General features: G+C 44.9%; 1 protein-coding gene across 1 annotated transcript; it reads right to left on the bottom strand.

Annotated features, from left to right (window-relative positions):
• Positions 1-6,376: 6,376 nt before the first annotated feature.
• On the bottom strand, positions 6,377-8,692 carry LOC134211758 (nose resistant to fluoxetine protein 6-like). Its single transcript, XM_062688957.1, has 4 exons — positions 8,273-8,692; positions 7,894-8,209; positions 7,224-7,839; positions 6,377-7,161 (listed from the first exon to the last, which is right to left on the bottom strand). Exons 1-4 carry the CDS (start codon positions 8,550-8,552, stop codon positions 6,394-6,396), a joined length of 1,980 nt encoding a protein of 659 aa, XP_062544941.1. The 5' UTR covers positions 8,553-8,692; the 3' UTR covers positions 6,377-6,393.
• Between the last annotated feature and the right edge of the window lie 3,107 nt (positions 8,693-11,799).

The following is an 11,799-nucleotide window of genomic DNA, read 5'->3' on the forward strand; positions in this document are numbered from 1 at the left end:
TGATCATGTTTACACAACAAAACCAGCTGGTGCTTCGATGTTTACATTCAGTCCCATTGTTTTTAATCGACCACGTGCTTATGAATCAAGGTAATCAATAAAAAAGGTTGTTGAAAATGCCTTTAAAGACAAAATTGACAACTCTTTAATTTCGTCGAGCGAATCTAATCATTCGTGAAAAATACAATATGTAGCATTAAAGAACTGAAGAGCTGATCTAAGGAGCTGACTCTTTTCAATGAACTGAACGGATCAGATCCGCTCACTGCAATGAGCTGTTTTGCCCATCTCTAGTGATGGCTCGGTAAGTCTTCACCATACATAATTGTAAGCAGACAGTGTGGGACATATGGGTAGAAAGAAATCATTACTGCTTCAGGAAAAAGCACCAGCAGTAAGATCGAGACCGTGAAGAGACGGAGCAACTGTACCGCGCTTATAACGAACGACAGTATTTTGAAAAGTTAAACCATACACGTGAGGGCCACGTGCCACAGCCCGATATGTGTAAGGACATAAAGGGAACCTTCTTACAAACCTGAGCACCTGAATGGCGATGTGGCAGACAACGGTGGCGGTATAGTAATGAACCTGGGAGCACGCGCGCAGGATATACTACTGCAGGCTTCGAATTTCCAGGAAATCCAGGAGCAGATCGGCCGGCTGAAAAACATCATAGCCCCTGGAGTTGGTGAGGCACTGGCTAGAGCGCTGCACTGGGTAATTACCAAGGTTTGGGAGGATTAGGTTTTGCCGCAGGAGTAGATGGAAGGTGTCGTGTGTCCCATGTACAAAAAGGGCGATAAGCTGGATTGTAGCAACTACCGCGCAATCACATTTCTGAACGCCGCCTACAAGATACTGTCCGAAATGTTATGCCACCGACTAACACCTATTGCAATTTATGGGTGAACGCTCTACCACAGATCAGGTGTTCACCGTGCAGAAATGCCGTGAACACTTCTTCTTCTTCTTATTGGCATTACATCCCCACACTGGGACAGAGCCGCCTCGCAGCTTAGTGTTCATTAAGCACTTCCACAGTTATTAACTGCGAGGTTTCTAAGCCAAGTAACCATTTTTGCATTCGTATATCATGAGGCTAACACGATAATACTTTTATGCCCAGGAAAGTCGAGACAATTTCCAATCCGAAAATTGTCTAGACCGGCACCGGGAATCGAACCCAGCCGCCCTCAACATGGTCTTGCTTTGTAGCCGTGCGTCTTTCCGCAAGGCCAAGAAGGGCCCCAATTGAGTCTCGCCGTGAATACACATCATCTATTTATCGACTTTAAAGCCGCATATGATACAATCCATCGGAACCAGCTATGGCAGCTAATGCACGAAAAAGGATTTCCGGATACACTGATACGGCTGATCAAGGCAACACGATGGATCGGGTGATGTGCATAGTTCGAGTTTCAGGGGCGTTCTCGAGTCGCCCTTTTGAAACGCACAGAGGGTTACGGCAAGGTGATGGTCTCTCGTGTCTGCTATTCAACATCGCTTTGGAGGCAGTAATACGAAGGGCAGGGATTGACACGAGTGGTACGATTTTCACGAAGTCCATCCAGTTTTTTGGTTTCGCCGACGACATTGATATTATGGCACGTAACTTTGAGAGGATGGAGAAAGCCTACATCAGACTGAAAAGCGAAGCTAAACGGATTGGACTAGTCATCAACACGTCGAAGACGAAGTACATGATAGGAAGAGGCTCGAGAGAGGACAACGTAAGCCACCCACAACGAGTTTGTATTGGTGGTGACGCAATAGAAGTGGTTGAAGAAATCGTGTAGTTGGCTCACTGCCCAAGTAACTAAAAGTTCCTTTAAGCAGAGATGTCCTACACAGTTGGCAAAAAATCTGCTCTTTTATTTTTCACAGTTTTTAACAATCAAATAAAATTCATTCAGTGAGTGCAGCTAATAGATGGATATTTGACGTATCTAATTGTCACTTTGATCTGTCAAAATAATACACGCCGGAGCCATGCGGGAGTACATGGTGTGTTGTGTTGTGCTGGTGTATTTGCTGTGCGCGCGCCCGCGTGTATTTGCCGATTTTTTGCCAACTGTGTAGGACAGCGGTTCTCAACCTGGGGTACATGTACCCCTGGGGGTACCTTTGCAAGCCTCAGGGGGTACCTCGAGCAAAAATTTGTAATGGCGGATGTATTACAATTCCAAAAAAATAATGCTAGAGGTTAATGTTTTGTATTGTACATAATATGCATGGCGATCAGTCAAATCAAAGTCAATCAAAAACTTTTGAATCCTGTCCTGTACGACAAAAGATCAAAAAGACAAAACGTTGAATGCACAATTCTTAAAAATCTGCAACGTAATATACCTTTTTTTTAACGAGGGTAATAGAAATCTGCAACCAGACACCTGGGGAGGCGAACCCAGGTAGTGTGGGGATGGGATCACCACTCCCGACCCACTAAAACCAACTCCTTCCTCTCCAGTCATTCCCCCGGCCCGCAATTAAGCAATACTTCGGGGGATGACTATTGGGCATTGCGCCCCCTTCATGACGTACACAAGTGCACGTATGCGCCTCAACTCTTCGACACTCCCCATGCAACACATTTGCACAAGACATACTGGCACCACATGTGCCCCAACACTCACCTGCCTATGCCGCTTGAATGACTGCAAGAGGAACGACAGGTACCCTGCAGGGGGTACCCCATGCCGCCATCTCACAACATAGGCAGTCCTCACTCAGTGTGGTGCTCACCCCGTCCTGCAACAGAATGGCATCACTTGTCTACCAAGCCGGAGGCGACCCTAGGTTGGTGGCTCCTTTGCCGCTCCTACCTCAGCTACGAGGCAGACCCTTTCATGTCTCCTATTTCTGAGGTGCCGCAGAGGCATCAATCCCCGACCCTCCTGCCAGTCATAGCGAGACTTTCGTGTCCCCTACTTCTGAGGTGCCGCAGAGGTATCTGCCCCCCGACACTCCTGCCAGGCCTAGCGAGACTTCACTCATTCCGTCCCTGACAGCCGGATCACACTACTGCCTAAGCAGCCACTCTGACCATACGTACCATGCGAGTCTGACTTGTGTGCTCGCTCATACATTCAGTCCCAATCGCTTGCACCACTTGTGCACCACTCTCTTGACATTCAGTCACTCACTCAGTGGGGGTTGTAATACCCCCATCTCCCATTTTTATCCACTCTGTGCACCTCCTGTGCATCGTTTGGGCGTGGAGCACCCGGCACGTCACGCGTGCCTAACACTCACCTACCCGGGCTTTAATACGGCCAATAGGTTCCGAGAACGAGTACTTTGCAGGTAGCACCCACCTGTTGACATTTCGAAGCCCAGATAGTCCTCAGCCAGTGTGGTGGTCTCCCCATCCTGCAACGGAGTGGCACCACTTACCTTACATGTCTTCGATTTCTGAGGTGCCGCAGAAGCATCAACCCCCCGACACTCCTGCCAGACGCAGCGAGACTTTCGTGTCCCCTACTTCTGAGGTGCCGCAGAGGTATCTGCCCCCCGACACTCCTGCCAGGCCTCACCAGACTTCAGTCATTCTAACACTACCGACCATGCGTACCATGCGAGTCTTACTTGTGCGCTCACCCATACACTCGGTCCCTCACTCTGTGGGGGTATTACGAGTAATACCCCAACTCCCATTCGCTTGCACCACATGTGCACCACTTGGGGGTGTGTGGGTACCACCCACTGCCACCAGCTTGCCGCCGAAGCAGCCCTCACTCTGTGGAACCTCCACAGGCTCCGTTAACGACCTGGCTAATTGTTTCACCCCCAGGTCATTCATCCCTTCAGCATAGGCCGCCTGACACCTTGGGATTCTGAGTTAGGGGCTTGTATGCTTTAAGCGGCACACGGTCGCTTGATAGGGTTTGCTTGCGGATATGTGGTTTTTGGGAGGGAATTAACAAAGCCCCCTGTTAACCCCACCACCTCCTAGGCAGAACCCCCTGACTCGCAGACAGCTGGGGAGGGGTCGTCAAGCCCTTGGACATGGTCCCTGCTGCCCCCAATAATATACCTGACCGAGACAAAATGTTCCGAATATAAAGGTTGAGAAGCCTCCAGTTGAGACACATTGATGCCTTTTTTTCCGAAAAGCTCAGTAGCTTCGTTGCAAGAAGCATCCTTTCAAGAGGCTTTTTTCGAAGCAGCTCGTCACCCTCTTTCCAATCGGGTCGGAAACCTCATTTCAAAAGACTCGGAAGCTTTCCGCCAAAAGGCTTTCAAGATGCCCGGAAGTCTCCTTACAAGAGACACGGGGCCAGACACGGGGCCTCTCTTCAACAGATTCAGATTTAAAAAAAAAAAAAGCTTTTAGGCCTCTTTTCAAAATGCTGAGAAGAGTCCTTTTAAGGCACTCAGAAGCCTCCGCTTAAGATGCTTGGAAGCCTTCTTTCAAGAGGCTCAGAAGCCTTCTTTCAAGAGGCCCGGAAGCCTCCTTTCAAGAGACCCGGAAGCCTCCTTTCAAGAGGCCCGGAAGCCTACTTTCAAGAGGTCCGGGAACCCCCTTTCAAGGGGCTCGGAAGCCTCCTTTCAAGAGGCTCGGAAGCCTCCTTTCAAGAGGCTCGGAAGTCTCCTTTCAAGAGGCTCAGTAGCCTCCTTTTTAGAGAGCCATATATCCCGTTAGCAGTGTTGGTAAAAACTCAAAATCTCAAAACTCATGGATGATTCAAATCAAGCGTGAGTTGAAACGCACCCAACTCAGCACCTAAAAACTCATGGATGAGTTGAATCATCCATTTGAATCATCGTAGGTTTTCTTTTGTTCTCCTTCGTTAAAAACAGTTAATTGGCGTTTGTCGCATAAATATTAGACGCTATTCCATGTATAAGCAATAAATTGCCCGCAAATTGATTTCAAATGCGTTTTTAAACCAAAATGATTTTTTGGCAAATGAGTGAAATGATGCGTTTTGGTATGAAAAATTCAAGCGTGATGCATTCCTTTAAAATCGCAGACGATTTCGTTCGCACGGGAACGCTCGTTGATTGAGATTTATGAGTGATTTTACCAACACTGCCCGTTAGTTTTCAGGTCCGTATATAATATACTATCTTATGAAATACCATCGTCTTGGGTGACAATGGGTCACTGTTTCATCTACTTAGAATGCTTGTAGAATAGATTAAATGTGTCTGAAGACAAGAAAACTAAATTATAAGACACCCTTTTGAACGATTTTGTTATCCGAACTTCAGACTGTCGGTAAGAACGATGACCCATTCGCACCCCCTAGACGCATTGTCGCCCCCGATTACAGTATGCTTATTTTCATTTACACGGAAAAATAAGGGGTACCTCAATGTAAGCATAAGTTCGAAGGGGTACCTCTCAAGAAAAAGGTTGAGAACCGCTGGTGTAGGACATCTTTGCCTTTAAGAGTACGTTATTCGCTTAATCAGCTTCACTGAGCTGCTTAAGCGAAATACGTATTATTGAAGGACCTGGCGAGCGTGGGGCGTATCCGAGGATGGAGAGATGCGGCCTCGAACCGTGTATTGTGGCGTCAAATTGTTGATTCAGTGTTATCTGTTTAGATGTTAACTAAATAAATGAATGAAGGAACTTTTGGTTACTTGGGTGGTGACCTCCGATAACGATACCAGCAGAGAAATTTGGAGACGCATCATGGCAGAAAATCGTACGTTTTTGGACTCCAAAAACGCTCCTATCGAATAGAGTTCGCCGCCGTACCAAACTGACTATCTATAACGCTTATCAGACCGGTAGTTCACTACAGGCACGATACCTGGACGATGCTCGTGGAGGACCAAGTGTAGTGTGCAGATGCCGGACGGTACGTGGAGGAGGCGAATGAACCACGAGTTGTATCAACCAACTATGACCTGTTTTAATTAAAACCATTTCTGATATCACTCACTGGTACACACGTCTCGTTCTTCTATAGTTGGGTCTCCACACGCTCAATAAAAATATTGAAAGTGGTTTTCAAGCACGCCAAATAGAAGTGATTTTCAAGCGATGTGATCATACTGGCAGTACAGTGTAAGCCTCAAGTTTGAAAGGTGGTCAAAAACATTAAACAGTCTCTCTTTAAAAAGGAGGCTCTCCATTCGCGTACTAGAAAGCCATACCGTATGTGCAATTATTTATCAGATATGAACTGATTGTTGGAAATGTTGCAACCATCTGCTAATGTGATTAATCTGTCTTACTAAATAGTAATATATATAATAGTATCATATGATAAGCTACCTGATTATCACGATCGCAAAATCCCAAATATGATTGTATTAAACATACTCTGCAGTTAGCGTACAAAAATATTTTCATGAAATTTCAATTTATTCAATATATTCATTGAAAGAACATCATATTTAATATCAATTTGGTATTGCAATGCTCACTACTCAGCTCCTCAGAAGCAATTTATCAAGTGTTCCGAATGGCACTTCGAAGATAGCACTCCATAGCAGTGTTACGCTAGTTGTCAAACCGATAGCACCCCAGATCCGATAAAACGTATCGATCACGCTGAAATAGCTGCTTGTTTTGGATGGTGCCACCGATGCCATTACCAGTAGCAAAATATGCAGCAAATACATATTAAACGATAACCGCGACAGTGGTTGCCATATGGAAGCTCCCAAAAACTCATCCAGCAGACCACCTTTGCCATTCACACAAGCCAATATTATCCACATGACGCACAAGCCAAACACAGATCGGGACAGTGGTTCGTAAAAGGCATCAATCACGAAAGAGAAGTCGTCGACATCGGTCGAGTGAAACTGGTAGTTGGAGAAGATGATCAACCCGAGCAGTACAAAGCATGCTACCCATCCAGCGATCCAGTACCGCTTCGGAAGATTCACTCCAGTTTCTTTGGTTTTGTGCAGAAGATAGCCAAAGGCTAGTCCCCACAACCAAACGGCCATTCTGGCATGCGTGGCGTAGTATGTCAGCGTGTACATCCGGACATCGATGACCGGTGCGAATAAACTCAACCGGAACTCGTTGATCAGAAAGGTGGTTAGTACGCATGCCATCGACAGAACGGCAAGGCCTCCGATTGCGAAGAGAACCCGCTTTCCGTATCGCCACAATGGGTAGATCAAGGCCGGGGAAATGATGTACAGCTGCATGTCAACGGAGAGGTACCAAGTCCATGGGAGACACTAGAAATTGGAACAGTGTGAGAACTTGAAACGAAGGTGAAAAGTATTTCGTTTTCATTTACCATGTTCTGTGGGTCAACGTAGTTCTGGATGTGTAGAAGGGCAGACCACCAGTTGGCTATACATCCTTGTTTTAGAAACTCAATATTGGTTTTCCAGAAAACGCCTTCTCCCATGTAGGCCGCGAATGAGACTACGAACAGTATCAGAGCAGCCAGCGGTGCCGTAATTCGGATGTATCTGTGCAAGTACAGCATCAGAGGGTTTATTTTACCTTTTTTGTCCAGTTCTCGTAGCATGCTCATAGCCACTAGCATTCCACTGAGAACGAAGAAGGTATCAACCGCCAGCATTCCGCTATAGTGCAATACAGACGCTACGAAACTCCGAAGATACTCTTCGCGTGCCGGATTATTCTCCCAGGGAACGTTGTTTAACATACCATGAACGTGAAGTACAATGATCCAGATCATGGACAAAGATCGGATGCCGTGTGCGCAATCGATCATACTCGATTGGGCGTTTTTGACTCGCGGTACCAAATGCAGAATGCTTCTCACATTTGCTAGCAAAGAAAATGAGCTGAACAAAGGATCGATTTTACGTTTTAGCGCTAGTATGCTCAGTTCATAGACGGTACTACACAGAACGAAAAGCGCAATCGTGGCACTTACCACACTGGAATAAAAAATAGTTTATTATCACTAAATTGTGGTAAGAGAGTATACTCACGTCGCTGTAATCATCGCCCCATCGAAATAAACCACTTCATCTCTAATGCAGAGTAAATCTTGTTGGAACATCTGAACCAAAAAGACACCTTGGGTACTCAAATATTCTCCGTACAGCTGTTGCGCAAAATCTGGATTACAAGAGTGGGGAATACACAATCCGGATAGCATTGGTGCCATATTGCTCGGAAACGCTCCAACAAAGGTACAATGTTGCATCCGAGTGTGCTCGATCGCCCGGCACTGATCAACGTTTCCCAGTGCGAAGCCATTTCCATGATACATTCCTGACGGCAACTTTCCCCAAGAGTCGAACCCTGTCGAATAAATAACGATTAGATGTTTTGGCACTATACAAAATTCATTTCACGGATACTAACACTCCAATCCTATCCATTGTCTTTCCAAATACGCTACAGCAAGTTGTCGCATTTTGTTTGCACATTGTCGATCCAGTACATCCTGAATAGCCTGGCCATCAATCACCGCCAGATAGTCCACGAAATTACGGTTCAAGAGCAGGACTTCCTCGATAGTGAATTCCACGTTGCGATGCAGCTCTCTGCTGACATTTCCACTCTTCGGCTGATGCTTGATCTTCTCCTCCGGTATGCTACCACTGCTGAGCAGGGTCAATGGAAGCAGCCAAGTTGACCACATTTTGTGGGAACTGTGTTTACTCACGAGCCTCTGCACGGCGGTAAGGTCATGAAATCACTAATGCTTCACGAACCATTGCTGTGTGGATTTAAGGAAATCGATCAACCCCCGTTTTTCCAGGTGGACACTTACTGATAAGATATGATGCCCTCGCACACCGGTCTGCGAGTCCCCTACTGCTTCCTGAGAAGCATAAAGTATGTAAAGTATGCTGCTTCGCGGCATTACATGCGAACCTAATGGGTTATTGAACCCGGGCACTTTCTAAATGCTGTCACCTTGATGTTACATTTTTATCAATGGACCTAAGAGAGGTACCCAATCATGCTTATCAGGAACCATAAAAGTGTAATTTGGCATCAGCTTGCTTTGACGGCGAATCGTTGAAGATTAGTCACAACATTAAATCTACCTTCCCCGCTTGGGATAGTTATTTGTACATTAAAGTTAACCAATCTAATTATCAATAACTCATTTGTCTTTTAAATTATGAAAAGCCTCTCATAATGTTTCAATTCTTATGTAGGTATGTCTGGAACACATTTTACAACACTTTTCCACAAATTGTCGCTTTCAAGCTACACATGGTCTGGTGAGCATCTCGTCTGAATCTTAACTTCATCACTATGCAACTGAAAGCCATTCATTGCTCTGCAATAAGACGCGGCTACAAACCAGATCATTCTAAAGGGTGCCGGGTTTGAATCCAGAAATTTCTAGCACAGTTTTGACTTTCCTGGCACATGACCTTCATCCACATTATATACGAATGAATGACTTAGATACCACGACTTTTTTTTCAGGTAATGCATTATGCACTGACCCAGCACACGCGTAGAAGTTGCCGAGCTACCACATGGCAGTGTACCGGAGTGTGGAACTCTCACCCACTAAACCCTCCTTGGGCTCTAACCCTACACACTAAGTTTTTATTTCTGCAATTCGGCAAAAATCCGCACAGCCGAGCCCCAGCAAAATAAAAAAAACTGTAGGGGGAGATCCCCCAGCGCCGGACACCTCCCAACACCGGACACTTCTCAAAACGATACTTGCAGAGGTCCTTCCATCATCTAATTTAATGCAAATGATAGCTATTTCAAAGTCCCTTACCTGTAGGAAAAATTTGATCTTTAGGTTGAAAGCTTTGTTCAAAATTTAGGATTGTAAAAAATGGTCAAAATTTTCTTGTTTTACCTTACTTTAGAAGGTTTGAATCAACAAGATCAAATTCGATCGGAAGCATTCTAATTGGGTAGAGATGGTCAATATCAGCCATATTTTGAATAACGATCATGATTTGTTAGATATGTTATGTAATTGTGGTGCAAAATCAATTTCGTCTATCCGGCAGCTGTCCCCCAGCTGTCCGGACATCGAGATTCTTATGTAAGCAAATAGTCATTTTTACAGCTGTTTTGTTAAACTTACTTCAATTTAATTGCTTCTTCATACTAAAGTATCAGGAAGCCATAGAAATAAGAAGATGGCATTGAAAAAATGTGAGAATTCGGAGTAGGATGTAAGGAATTTAGCTGGAGAGTCGAATAAGCTCTATTAACACATCCACATCCACAACTCAAAGCAAGTGAAAAATATTGCTATTCTAAATGATTCTACTCATATAATAGCAACTTCGTTATATTTGAACATGATGCAAAAGTGTCCGGTAGTAGGGTACGCTTTTCTGAAAGGTGAAATTTTCCACCAAAATTCATCATTAAAATACATTGTCGCAAAACGTGTTCAAATGCGGGTTAGGGACAAAAGGTCGAAAGACAAAAGGTCGAAAGGACAAAAGGTCGAAAGACAAAAGGTCGAAGGGACAAATGGTCGACCTTTTGTCCCTTTCGACCTTTTGTCCTTTTCGACCTTTTGTCCCTTTCGACCTTTTGTCCTTTCGACCTTCTGTCCCTTTCGACGTTTTGTCTTTTCGACCTTTTGTCATTTCGACTTTTTGTCTTTTCGACCTTTTGTCTTTCGACCTTTTGTCCTTTCGACCTTTTGTCTTTCGACCTTTTGTCATAGATTCTTCAAATGCTCATGTATAGTTTATATGATTCATCAACGATCATATTTTGTGTATATGGTATACCAGTTAACATAATCCGTATAGTTAGTGAGATTTTTGTTAAATAGCTTATGTGTCCGCCACTGGGGGATCTCCCCCTATTCTGATATTTGCAAAAATGATATTTGTTAGCTGATTTTCGGCAAATTATTTGCTGATTTTCAGCAACTTTGACAGAAATCTCGGCGAAAAACATGTTTGCTGAGGCTCGGCTGTGGAATCTCGGTAAAAATTGAACATTTTGCTGAGATCCCGGTAAAATAAAATAAGTGTGTAATTTACCCCCGGGACAGCTTTCCAGCATTACTTCTGGAGGATCGGCTGTACCTAATGTACACATTCACATAGGCACTCACACCATTTGAGACTTACTTGGATGCTCAGTCTAATACTCCACTTCCATGCCTCGAGGCGTCTACCAGTAACTGCCTGGGCCTACAGACAGATGACACTTCTACCACAGCATGGGTAGTCTATAAACAAACTTCCGCCATGCCTCGTGGTGACCATAGCGGTTACCCGCTACGACACTCCTTCCTCAGCACATGCCGATCACTCACTCTTCTGCCGAAGCAGACCACGCGCTACCCTACCGAATTAGGGGCACTCCCGTGCACCACTTGTGTCTCACTGTGGGTGTGTGGTTTCAACCTACTACCACCCCGCCACCGAAGCAGCTGTCACTCGCCCCATGTGAGTCTTATTTGGGTGCTCACCCTAACACGCCAATGGCATGCCTCGAGGTGTCAATAGCGGTATGTAGAGACCAATCAACGATACTACGCTACGACACCCCTGACCCAGCATGCGCAGTCCACACTCAAACTTCTGCCGTGTTTCGAGGTGACAATAGTACTGAAATTAATCTGCACACTCATGCTACTGGTTTCACACATGAATTTTCACTACTTGTGAACCATACGTAAATAACGTGGAATTCCAGTCGCATATGTCAAAACATGAAACGTTCGGTACAGAGGAATTTCATTGATAATTAAAGTGGAAAACACGTTCAATCTTCATTGATTGCTTTTGTGAAAAATGTCAGAATTCGGGTTTGTTTTTTTTTTCTTTATAATTTTCAAATGAAATCAATGATTCGAACACGCATGCGAATGAAACATAGCAATCTTGCTTTTTGAATAATAGTTTATTAACACGAAACAAAACAATATTCTC

Source organism: Armigeres subalbatus, chromosome 1 (assembly GCF_024139115.2).
Source record: "Armigeres subalbatus isolate Guangzhou_Male chromosome 1, GZ_Asu_2, whole genome shotgun sequence".
NCBI classification, from domain to species: Eukaryota; Metazoa; Arthropoda; class Insecta; order Diptera; family Culicidae; genus Armigeres; species Armigeres subalbatus.

Excerpts from the sequence above, each read along its gene's own strand:
- LOC134211758 (XM_062688957.1), bottom strand. The coding sequence starts at position 8,552 with ATGTGGTCAACTTGGCTGCTTCCATTGACCCTGCTCAGCAGTGGTAGC. Across the intron at positions 7,840-7,893 it reads GGGGCGATGATTACAGCGAC|TGTGGTAAGTGCCACGATTG; the intron begins GTGAGTATACTC and ends TTTTTATTCCAG. Across the intron at positions 7,162-7,223 it reads ACGTTGACCCACAGAACATG|TGTCTCCCATGGACTTGGTA; the intron begins GTAAATGAAAAC and ends TCCAATTTCTAG.